We start from the raw sequence: 12,345 nt of genomic DNA, 5'->3' as shown, positions 1-12,345 counted from the left end.
GTTTCCTCAAATGTTTGATGGCCCTTGGCAGTCTATTGACATTTAAGAGAGATCTGAAAAAGCTGATTGGAAGCTATGGCTGAGGCTTATTAACAGGCTTCAACATAGGGTGATCAAGTTGGGGGAAAATGCCTTTTTTTTACCCGAGGAAACAAAAAAAATATTTTTAGGCCTTTTTCTGCAGTGTTTAGTTTGTTTTCGCTCGGAGATATAAATCGGTGTGTGCTGATGTTCAGAGCCTTAACACTCATACTTTCACTAAATCCTTCAATTTCAATTTAGCCCCTCCCCCCCATTTCTATACTATCTGTTGTTGAATCCAGAGGCTCTAGTAATTTACGTTTTCCCCGAGGTTCTGAAATTTCATGGGGCTATTTCATTCATTATGCTGGTCACTCATGGGCTGTTAGTTTAGAAACTCATGACCTTTGGGCTTAGGAAACCTTTGTATTTCTTTGATAATTTCCTCCCCACCATTTTTCCAAAGACTGAATCTCCCATTTCTTCTTTTTTAAAATATATTTTTATTGACTTCAAAGAGAGAGGAAGGGAGAGGGAGAGGGAGAGAGAGAAACATCAATGATCAGTCATTGATACGATGCCTCCTGCACTCCCCCTGCTGGGGATCAAGCCTGCGACCTGGGCATGTGACCTGACTGGGAATTGACCCTCTATGTCCTGGATCATAGGTCCATGCTCCACCTCTGAGCCACGCCGCCCAGGCTGAATCTCCCATTTCTTGTATGGGAGAAATAGAGATAAATCACCTGGCTGGATCACATGATGGGGACCTAGAGGGCTTTTTCTTACACAGGTTTTTGTGATTCCTCTCTACACCATTCTGTTCTCAACCCCAATCTTTACCCCTTTCCATGAAGCCTTTTCTGGGTTCAGAAGGGCACATTGGCTTGCTTTTTGTTAATAACCCCGAGGAGGTAGAACCCATCTCAGTCTGTTCTAAGTTAACCTTCACTCTCTCATTTATTTTTCATTTTGCAAAATGTCGATGTCTCATTTATTGCCACCTAGTTTCCCTTCTGAGTCATGTGCCTTTTTATTATTACTATTATTATTTTTGTTAATCCTCACCTGAGGATATTTTTTCCATTGATTTTTAGAGAGAATGGGAAGGAGGAAGGGGGAGAGAAACATCAATGTGAGAGACACATCGATTGGTTGCCTCCTGTACACGCCCCAACCTGGGGCTGGGGATTGAACCTGCAACCCAGGTACGTGCCCTTGACAGCTCTAACCACTGCGCAACTGGCCAGGGCATCATGTGCTTTTAAAGAATCCCTTAGAGGCATTTCAACAGGGTTTTGGAGAGAGTAAAAAGTCCATGTGTTTGGCAAGATCAAATGAACACCTTTTGCCATCGCCTAGCTGCCTGCACCTGTCCTTCAGGGAGATGGGGGTCATTAAAGGAAACTGAACATTCAAAAAAAAAAAGAGTCCCATGTGTCTAATTTGCCATATTTAAATGGCGTTGCTTTTAATGTTCCCTTCTACCATTTTCTATTTAGGCCACTCAAGTGTCACAATCTTGCAAGCCTTCCCCAATCACTGCAACTGGAAGGAATCTGTTCCTCCTAAAAAGTTCTATAGGCCACTCTAATCTCTGCCACTTACTAGGTACAAATCAGAGGTGCCCTATAATTTGTATTTAACTGATCCTATTGGGTCCATGACATGACCTTCATATGTTCTCTAGGCACTAGATCCTATATCTGACAAAGCAGAAACTGAGATGATTTACTGAGTAAGAAATCAACTTTCACTCTCATTTATTTTTCATTTTGCAAAATGTCGATGTCTCATTTATTGCCACCTAGTTTCCCTTCTGAGTCATGTGCCTTTTTATTATTACTATTATTATTTTTGTTAATCCTCACCTGAGGATATTTTTTCCGTTGATTTTTAGAGAGAATGGGAGAAAGGGGGAGAGAAACATCGGTGTGAGAGACACATTGATTGGTTGTTTCCTGTACATGCCCCAACCTGGGCCAGCCTGTTTTTTCCTCTTTAGAAATACTCAGTGATGCCCCTTCACACCTCTTGAGTACAGCTCAGTTTCCTCCTCTTCAGCTAATTCCGTTCCATCTAACTGAAATGAAGGGAGGCAACCTTTTTTTTTTTAAATCCTCACCCAAGGATATTTTTCCCATTGCTTTTCAGAGAGGGTGAAAGGGAGAAAGAGAAGAAACATCGATGTGAGAGACACATAGATTGGTTGCCTCCCGCATGTGCCCCAACTGGGGCCAGGTGTCGAGCCTGCAACCGAGGTATGTGCCCTTGACTGGAATCGAAACTGGGATCTTTCAGTCCATGGGCTGACAATCTAACCACTGAGACAAACTGGGTAGGGTGGGAGGCAACCGTTTTACCTGTAATTTCCAGGAGGGCCACTTGTTACCAGTAACATTTGCCACAATTTAAGTGTCAGTAGTTATATGAGGGCAACAAAGAGCTCAAAATGATGAGATAGAAGGGCACATGACTGAGGTTAAAGGAGACAGTACAGCAGTGACAAACTCCAGTTCAAGTCCAGTAACAAATCCTGGCTCTTCCAGTTACAGGACCTCTCTGAACTTAAGGCTCATCTGAAAATGGGGATAAGGCTACATCACAGGGCTGAGGTGAAAGGTTAACTAAAGTAACACATGAAAAGTTTTTAGCAAAATGCCTATTATATAGTAAACACTCTCAATATTAGGGGAAAACCTATTTTGCAAGATCTTCCTGTTTTCAAGATACCCATGCTGGCTTGGGGTTATATTAGCCTCTGTGGGCAATTTCCCTTCACTTAGACACTAAATCTGCTGAAGCAGAAAGAATTTTAGATTATGAGGCTCAAATCCTTAGCTTTAGCCCTCAAGAGTAAAGAGACCTTGAGCAAATTTCCTTACGATGAAGCGTAGCCCAGCTCCGACAGTAGTACTGGATCAACTGGACAAAGCATGAGGGACTGGCAGGTGGTTAATGGACTCTACACATGCTTGGCATCATCTCTCTGGCAGAAAAGAGCTTGGACTGGGACGCTCTCTGGAAACAGGCTCAGGCATACTACTCAAGGACCACAGAGGCTAGAAAAGAAACTAGGTCCTCCATAACCCTTGAGCCATGGAAACGGTCAATTATCAAGGCACCACAGTACCACCTAGTGGCCATAACACCCGTTTTCACCCGCTCCCCCAAGTATTAAGGAAAGGCTGTTTGTCATGTCAAAGGTTCAGAACTCTTTGGTCACCTACTTCAATAGCTGATCAGTCAGAGTTGGATAGAAACCAAATATATTCATTTTCTCTTTTTTAATATTAACAAATACAAGCAACAGAGAGGGCCAGCTGCTCTCTGCTGTTTCCTGAGGGAAAGCCAAAGCACAAAGCTGTGCCTCTGGCCTTCCTCTAAATATAGGGCTTGCTTAGCTCCTCCTTAGGCAGAGCTTTGTTCCAGCCCAATTTCCCTCATCCCAACTCTCCAGTCAGGATGTGAGGCACATGGCTGCTGGCAGTGGGAAGAATATTGTAGTTCATGCCTCTGATCCTTTAAGTATCAGTCAGTTTGGTGGTCACTTATATTCTGAAACTAGCCTCTCACTTGCCCTGGCCCAGAGGCCAGGAGGGCCTTCAACCACCCCCACAGGAGCAGGCAGTGTGACTTCAGTCATCTTCAGATGACTCCTCTTCTGCCTCTTGTAACCACTGGATGAACCTCTGCAGCTGTAAAAAAGCATAGTGGAGAGCTACTGGGGGAGGAGCACATAACCCTCCTATTCTCCTTAGTGTATAAACAGCCTGAACAACCAGAGTCCCAGGAACCAACCACCCTGAGGGCCAAGGGCCAGGTACCCAGACAACCACCATGGCAAGAGGGTAGCCTGACTCACCTGGTGGTTCTTGCGCAACTGCCGGCCCTTGTCAGTTATATCCTTTTGGTTGTACCAGCTCAGGATTGTTTCCTCAGCCAGGATCTCCAGCTGGTAAAAAGCCATCAGTACCTGCAGAAGGCCAGCAGAGATCTCAGAGACCATGCAAAGTCCAGCAAGATATAATGGATAATAGAGGAAGAGGAGGCAAGATCTTAGCACCTCTCTAGCAGGTCCTCAGCTTCCTTCTACACACTGAACAGCCTCCTTCAAAACAGACAAGAGTAAACTGTTCATTGTGATACTGGGACAGATATAACTTCTGGAACTACTGCTAGGTAGTGCTTTGCAAATTCCCAGGGCAACTTCCAAATGGCTGCCTTTCTAGCCTGGCTCCAAGCTGTACTATCTCAGCAATGAGTACAATACCAGGGGTAGATGGTGCTGCTAACCAAACTCCATATCGGATTCATGTCAGTCTCTGTTTTGTGTCTCCATGGAGGTCACCATGGCCTGTTTCAAAGCAAATGCAGAACTGTGAGGCTTGAGGTGGTATTCACCTTGGCCATGGAAGTACCAAGAGCTTCATGCTCCAGGAAGAAGTCCTCAATGGCTGCCAGTGCCTCCAAATGATCAGCTGCACGCTTTATGTAGTTCCTATAAACAGGGCTCCAGGCCTTGAGCAGCTATGGAAGAAAGAAGGGAGCTGCAATATATGCCTGAGCATGTACTTATACCTGAACAGCAAAGAAAATCAATATTGATTACATGCATCTTTTATGATGTGGGAAGACAAGAAGGAGATGATATAGGCCCTGTGGAATCATGTTAGAGGGACTTAGGAATTGCTAGCAGTCAGGGTTGAGGAAAAAGAGGTTCCCCAGGGAAGGTGAAAGGGGGTCAGATATGCAGGCGGCCTCAAAAATACCTATTCCCAGCCTATAGGTTGATCTCATTGTGGGTCAAATAATTTACAGTCAGAAAGTCTGAAAGTACAGGTCTATGCTGGTATGGTCTGAATCTTGGAGTCTCAAAGCCACTCAGTATTGAACCTAATTTGACTGTGGACCTCTGGAACAGCCAAGGCTGCTCTAGAATCCAATCTGCTTCCAGAGGCGAGGAGAAAGGAACCACAAGTAATATAATATTCTACAACAAGACCCTCTACTCCTGATTTATTTTAAAATCACCACAGCAAGGATGTGTATCTACCTCCACCCAATCCATTGTACCCAGCCCCAATCTTTGCTCACGGGAAGCAGGAGGGCACAGTAGCGGTTTGGGTCCAGAGGGGAATCCATTTGTTGCAGGGGGAACTCCAGGACCACGTGGCTCAGTACCTGCATCACTTCCTTTAGGCTTATGTTGTAGGCGTACCTGCAGGGAGACTGTGGTGACACCAAGGCCTTCATTGGCCGTTTCAGCATGCTGTAGGGCTGACTTTGGCAGGACATTGGGAAGAGGAAGTCAGATGGAACAACATAGAAGAGAAGGATTTTGGAAAGCGGAATCTATGTTGGGGCTAAAACCTAATAGTCTCCTTGCTCCAAATGCTACTGGCTTTGTCCATTTGGGATGTCAAGAAAACAGGTTCCTATGTGGGGAAGAAACAGGAGAACCTCTATCTGCCTGGGATTACCCAGGTGAAGAAAATAGGAAGGGGCTGCTCTTACTTGAGAGAGTTGATCTCTAGGACTAGATTGTCACAAGAAATGTTCTCCTCCTTGCCCCGCTGTAGTGTTCCCAGGACTTCATTCTGGAACACTAAAATCAAAGCAAGAATAAGTTCGTGGGCCAACATCACTATGGAATGTGTTAAGTCATCTAGTCCTGACTTTATACCAAACCCTTCCTGGGAGGAACACAAGTTTTTGGCTAGTTGATCCAGATAAAGAATAAGCTGGAGGTTTTCCTCTATTGTCCCAAGATACTGCTTCCCTGGCTACTCACCTTTGATGTCATCCATCTGTGGGGAGCCTGCCCGGCTATCTAGCTCCTCTGAATCCATACTTCGCTCACTTTCAGTTTCACTCTCTTCTTCCGTGTTGATTATGAGTCCTGAGAACACACAAAGGGTGAGAAAAGAGAAAAATAAGGACAGAGCCATTGACAAGAAATCACATATATGCCCTGTCCGCATGAATAAAGCAATGACCAAGTACTGTCTGATTCTTAAGTGTTCATTCTCCTTCAAAACGTTCTGATTTAGAAAGCGTGTGTGTGTGTGCGCGCACGTGTGAAAGGAATAGGCCTAGCTCACCCCACAGATTTTGCCGTAGTTCCTCCCCTTCTTCCATGTTCATGTCTGCAGGTTTCCAGAGGTAGCCCTGCCCTGCAACTCCGACTTCTTTTGGATTATAACCTGGAAAGATACTGATCTTTAGCAAAGGCCCAGTAGAAGTACCCATCCCTCCAGGAGGAAACACTGGCTTTTCCATGGGGCAGAGAAACACACAGATGCCCCACACCTGCTGAGCCTCACACCTTTCAGCTTCATTTTCTCCTTTTCTTGGTCAGCCCCAGAATCATCACTGAACTGGCTATCATCCTCATCTTCCTCTGCATCTGGAGGGTGCAAAGAGATCACCGAGCCCTCAGGCAGTATGATGTCTGGGCCCACTACCACCTAGAGGAGAAAGAAGGAGTGGGTGGCACAGATCCATTAGTGTGTTGGGGAAAAGTACATCCTGATAATGAGAGTGAATTTTTTTTTTTTTTTTTACTAAGCCAAGTAGAAGGCAAATGAAACCACTGAATTTGGACTCTCAATTCAGGCTGGATAGTTGGACATAGGCCCCTTCTGGCTCAGCATGACCACCACTCAGTTTGGGGCCTGTATGCAGTGTGGAGCCAGTTCTCACCTGGGAAGTGAGGACACAGTGTGGCTTCAGTGTAACTTGTTTCTTGACCTCAGCATTGTCACAAAGCAGAGACTGACAGATCTGTGCTCCAGCAGCCACTCGAACACCCTGCCACAGGTAGGCCTGGTCCAGTATCACATTATCACCTGGCTCAGGACAGGAAGGACTCCTGGTCACTCTGGGCTCCAACTCCAGACCAGGGCCATTCCTGGAAAACATGGCTGACTGATACCAGCACAGCTCCCACCCAGCTCAAATACTCCATCCCCCAACTCCCCAGAAACACCCACTTCCCCTCTAAACCCAGGCCTGAGAGTAGAACATTGCTTAGCCTGACCATCTTCTACAAGATTTACAATTAGACTATCACACAGGACTTAAGAACCTGAGAACCTTCAAATTTCTGGGGACCCCTAGAACTCAAGAACCTCATTAGATTCATGTCCATATCTATTCCATCTCTTCTTGTACATTTAGAATTACAATCTTATTATTTTAAAGGGGCAGTTCCATTTAAAGCACCACACTCCTACATCCAAAGTGAGTCACCAAGAGGCTAACCAGGCAGTATGGAAGAGTAAAACGAACACTAGACTTATCAGAATACTCAGATTCAAGCCCTAGTACTGCCTCTTGCTAGCTATGACCTTGAGTGAGAAAACCTCTTTGAGCCTTACCTATAAACTGGGCATAAGTAACACTACCTCACAAGGTTTTAACGATGATTAAATGAAATAATCTAGGCAAAAGGTCTTTGTAAGCTATAATGCACAGATGTTATTATTGCTTGTTACTTATCCACTTGGTCCTGAAATATGAATATAGGGTACCCTGGAATATGAAGAATTACCCAATAAGAAGCTCACAGGGCACAAATTAAAGCATCACTGTTTTTACATCTCTGTTCCCTCCTTTATTAAGGTAGCCACTTTAGTTCCTTTTTCTCAAGGACTATTCCTCTGTCTCCTTCTCTAGAGACATGGGCCCCCTCAGGTTCCTATTCCTAGGATGGCTGGCTTGACTTCCCCCACCTGTGCTCACCAATGTGACAGCCAGGGCCAATGACACTGTTGGTGATGAAGCAATTGCTGCCAATGACAGTGCCAGAGCCCAGGAGTACATTTTCCTCCAGGATGCTGCCATGGCCCAGGCTGACCTCAGGCCCTCGGTAGATGTTGTGCCGGGAATGAGTGCAGTTCTGGGCTGTGTTGTCAGTGAAGTTTGCCTCTGGGGTGAGAGGGTAGACCCATCGGCGGATGACATCAGCGCAGACAGCGGCATACATGTGTAGGTTGGAGACCCGGGCACCATATTCCCTAGTTGTCACATGCATGTGGATCTGGTTCCCTAGAATCTGAATGAGGACAAGGAAAGGGAGGTTGCCCAAGCAAGAGAGAAAGAACAACCCTAGGTACAACACTTTTCTTACCTTCCTAAGTTCCCTTCTGCCTCTCAATGTCACAAATGGCCTGAGATTTTTCTTTGTATACTGCTTCCCCCCTACCCCAGCTATTTTCCTCCCTACTAAGGCTCAATAAAACAGAAAAGGGGACCAAAAGTTATCTACATGAGGTAAAATCTTAGACCTCTTTTATTATTTTGCTTTTTTAAAAAAATTATTGATTGATCTGAGAGAAAGAAAGAGAAACATCAATCTGCTGTTCCACCCATCCATGCATTCACTGGTTGACTCCTGCATGTGCTCCGACCAGGGATTGAACCTGCAACCTTGGCATATCAGGAGGACACTCCAACCAACTGAGCTACCCAGCCAGGACTTAGCCCTCTTTTAAAGAGGCACTAGGAGCCTGTTCTTACCTCCTCATTCACTAACAGGCCTCGCACAAAGTCGTCCCGAGTTTGGTAGTCAAAGTTGTCTGTGAAGAGTTGAGCCACCTATGGGAGGAAGTTGAATGGGACCAAGGTTAAGTGCTATTCTCTGGAAGCAAAGGTAAGTTCTCAGAGATTTATCAGACCCTATGACAGCAGGACAGGGAGCAGAATCCCAAAAAGGCTCCCAATATTGAGCTTAAGATGACAGCAACTACTTACTGTAGAATAGGAGAAAGAGGAAGAAGAAATACAACTCTGACCTGCTAGGGGACAGTAACACACCCTCAGAGTTCTACTTGTTGATGTGCAGCCCTGGCCCTGAAGGGCTCACCTGAGGAGAGCAGATGCTGATATGACAATCCAGTAAATCATAGCGAATCTCCACTCCATCTCCACTGCCCTGGAACAAGCTCTGTGGGGAGAAATTATAAGGACTTTAACCCATCTCTCTTGCTCAATCCTGTCACTTTCCACCTCAAAAACCCCAGATACCCACACACCAGAGGAAAAGAAAAACGTCGAAGGCCTTGGGTCTTCTGAAAATGGAGAACCCGGTTTGTGGCACTATCCATAGCCACTACCACATTGTCCTCACGGCAACGAGTTGGGTGACTGGGGGATGACTCTTTGAAGATCATTGTCATCACAGATACATTTTTTTCTAGCTTTCGCCTCAACCTACAAAGGATAGGAGGGAGAGGGTCTTAGGGCTCTGCTGGTCCCACACCGTTGTCCCTACCATTTTCCCATCCTGACCTGTGCTCCTCCAGGGCTCTGGTAATATTGATGTTTGAGATGACATCCCCATATACCAGAAGGAAGTCAGAGCGCACCAAGGCCTTGGCATCAACATCACGGAGAACATCCCCCAGGGATCGATATAGCTCTGACGTAATTATTCGAACTACATTGAGGGACGTAGGGCGGCACCACTTTGACTTCCTAAAGGAAGGGGGGTGAGGGAAATGAATAAATCAAGCATAAAGATCATGAAGAACTTCCCTGTTTTTCTCCCCAATTAACATTCACACTCCTCCTCTATGGCTTTTCTGGGTTCCTGCCAGCGTCCTCAACTTCAAAGAGACTTATAATTAATGGTTTCAGCATCCTGTGTTACCAGGCTTGCTTTATGGGTTAGAGAAACATGGTTATTTCCTCTCTATAGCCTGACCCCTGTTCCCAAACATGGATTTGAATTCAAAATCCAGCTGAGATATACAAAGTTTCCTAGGAACACACTTTTCATGCCACTTTTCTCTTTCCAAAATCCAGAACAAAGTTAGGAATCGTCTAGTGGAGACCATGTTAATATCCAAGTCTATTGCCTAAGCTTCCACAAATCCTGACATTTACTCTTTTTCAAGATTTCACCAAACATCTGTTAAGTGCTTATTATGTACTTGGTACTAAGCTAAGCATTGGGAATACAAAGAAGAGGAACAGCTAAATATTTAGAAGCTCAGTTAAAAAAACAAACATGTTACTCTTATAACTTCCACATTGGAGCCATTAAATAAAAAGCAAAACCCACTGGGACCAAACTTTATATGTGAGATTCAGAAAAACCCCAAATGTTATTCTTTAATCTTTGTCAGTTTCAGATGCTCACCTCCTGATAAGTGAATACCCTTAGACCTTATGATGAGATTTACATAGACATATTTTTCCTCTTATTTAGTTACATTCATTTTTAGAAAACTAGAAAAAAAATGGTGAAACGTGTAAAGAAAAGTTGCAGGGCCTTACAGTAAATGTTCCTTGATTTGAGCAGCCTTCCAGCAACAAAACACAAAGGTTTCCTGTACACCTGTGGCAGTGAGAAATTCCAAAGTGTAGTCAATTAGTGCTACGTTGGCCAGCGGCAAGAGGACCTGGAGGGTAGAAGATGAAAAAAATGTGAAGTTTTGAATCTGGCCCTCTGTGTAACCTTCTTTCCCACACTACAACCACAATTTTCACTCCTATCAATGTTTCCAAATGCTATAGTTCTGTTTTATCTTTCCAACTTAAAAGTAATCAGGCTTCTGCCTTTCATGTTCACAGCATGCGCCAAGCATTAGAGTCTAAGGTGTTGCAACTTGGATATAGTAAACATAGAATTAACTTGCTTAGCATCAGACACAGAGCTGTTATAGAATAGGAGACCACCTCTGGCAAAGGAGGATACTGGAAATCAATCATATCTCCAGAAACTTAAGCACCGCTAAGGCCTTTTCCCCATAAAATTTCCTTCCTTGATCCTTTTCTGAGAGTCAGGGGCTAACCAACCTCAATCACCTGTCCAAAATGAACAGCCATTAGGCTTTTTGTTGGGAATGAGGAGTTAGAATTTTCCCTGAACAGAATGCAGTTCCTTCTCTTTGAACTTGGGAGGGCCCAGTGACCCAGCAATCTCTAGGACTAGCTCATAGCTCAGTCAAACTGTCCAGTGTCTATACCAGTGATTTTCAACCGGTGTGCCACAAGAAATTTTAAAACATGCAAATACTGGACTATTTAGTTGGGGGCACTGACCACTTTTCCCTTAGATTGTCAAATAAAAAATGACAACAGCCACACAACAACAGACATCCAATGTGAATGAATGAAAATTATGCCTATTTTTTTGTCAGATTGGCAAAAAAATATTTTTTTTGGTGTGCCGAAGAACTTTAGTAATTAGTTTATGTGTGCCATGAGATGAAAAAGGCTGAAAATCTCTGATCTAGACCAGACAGAGGCTGCTGGCAACCAGCCACTGAACCTGTTCTGTTCTCCTTTAGACAGATGGCACTGGCTGTCATTAAAACCTGGAAGGAAAAAAAAGCACGTTGTACCAAGATCCAAAATAGCTGTTACTATGGGATCAGACCAGTCTGCTCTTTTTTAGGCATATGACCTCCCCTTTGGAGGCAAAAGGAGGTGATATTCCCTTTCACCTAAGGATCTCTTTTTTTCTCCGCATAAAGGCCTTGCAGCCTCCTCATGAGGCGTTGAATCCCCCCCGTGAAGGTTTCTCAAAAAGCACTGCTTCTACAATTTAGCCCTCTGCATGCCCCCCAAACCTGAGTTAGCACTCCCAAATCTGCCAGTCACTCACTTGGTCAGGCTTTAGACAGTCTGCCTTCCTCCTAACTAGATAAACCCGATTTCAGGGAAAGAGGTTGGACACATGTCCTCCCAGAGCACGCATCCCTAGGCAGACGAGAGGATAACTAGCTCCAGCACCGCCACTCAGGGCCCTCTGGCTGCTCTCCGCATGGCGCTCACCCGAGGCTGGTCCTTGGAGATAGGAAAGAAGCGGCGGTCGAAGCTATCCGCCACCAGAACTGCTTGCAGGGGCGGTGGCGGTTCCTCCTCCGCCCTTCGGGCGCCGCCACCGCCGCCACCGCCGCCGGGCCCGCAGACATTGCGCTTGTTGGCCCGACCGGCCACCGCACCAGGCTGCACCACCACGGTGCTCGCCATCTTCTCTCACGGCCACCGCTTCCGCACGGAAACTGACACCGCACGCAGCAGGGGACAAAAAGGACCCGGTACTCAAAACGCGAAGGATTAACAAAGGAGGGAGGAGGAGAGACGAGTGCGCATGCGTCTCGTTTAAGCACCGGCCGCGTCCGAAGGCTCAGGAGTTTGGGGCAGGGCTTAGGGCGCGGCCGCCGCGAACCTGACTTGTTGAAGCGCTAGGGGTGGGATCCTATGGACAGCAAACTCGATCTGCTAGTATAGTAGGCTTTCATTTGCACATGAACAAGCTGAGATTCTTGCAGGATGACGAGACTTGTGGTGTCTGCGAAGGTGCCAGAT

General features: G+C 45.5%; 1 protein-coding gene across 1 annotated transcript; it reads right to left on the bottom strand.

Annotated features, from left to right (window-relative positions):
• Positions 1-513: 513 nt before the first annotated feature.
• Positions 514-12,113, bottom strand: EIF2B5 (eukaryotic translation initiation factor 2B subunit epsilon). Its single transcript, XM_081137831.1, has 16 exons — positions 11,809-12,113; positions 10,306-10,430; positions 9,316-9,501; positions 9,060-9,237; positions 8,891-8,971; positions 8,545-8,622; positions 7,768-8,080; positions 6,727-6,872; positions 6,350-6,491; positions 6,126-6,227; positions 5,816-5,923; positions 5,539-5,629; positions 5,119-5,242; positions 4,426-4,551; positions 3,887-3,997; positions 514-3,719 (listed from the first exon to the last, which is right to left on the bottom strand). The coding sequence occupies exons 1-16, from the start codon at positions 12,004-12,006 to the stop codon at positions 3,660-3,662; spliced, it is 2,169 nt and encodes a 722-aa protein (XP_080993957.1). The 5' UTR covers positions 12,007-12,113; the 3' UTR covers positions 514-3,659.
• Positions 12,114-12,345: the final 232 nt, after the last annotated feature.

The sequence above is a fragment of the Miniopterus schreibersii genome (assembly GCF_964146895.1).
Source record: "Miniopterus schreibersii genome assembly, chromosome: 5".
Taxonomy (NCBI): domain Eukaryota; kingdom Metazoa; phylum Chordata; class Mammalia; order Chiroptera; family Miniopteridae; genus Miniopterus; species Miniopterus schreibersii.
This window is presented reverse-complemented; position numbering and strand designations above follow the sequence as displayed.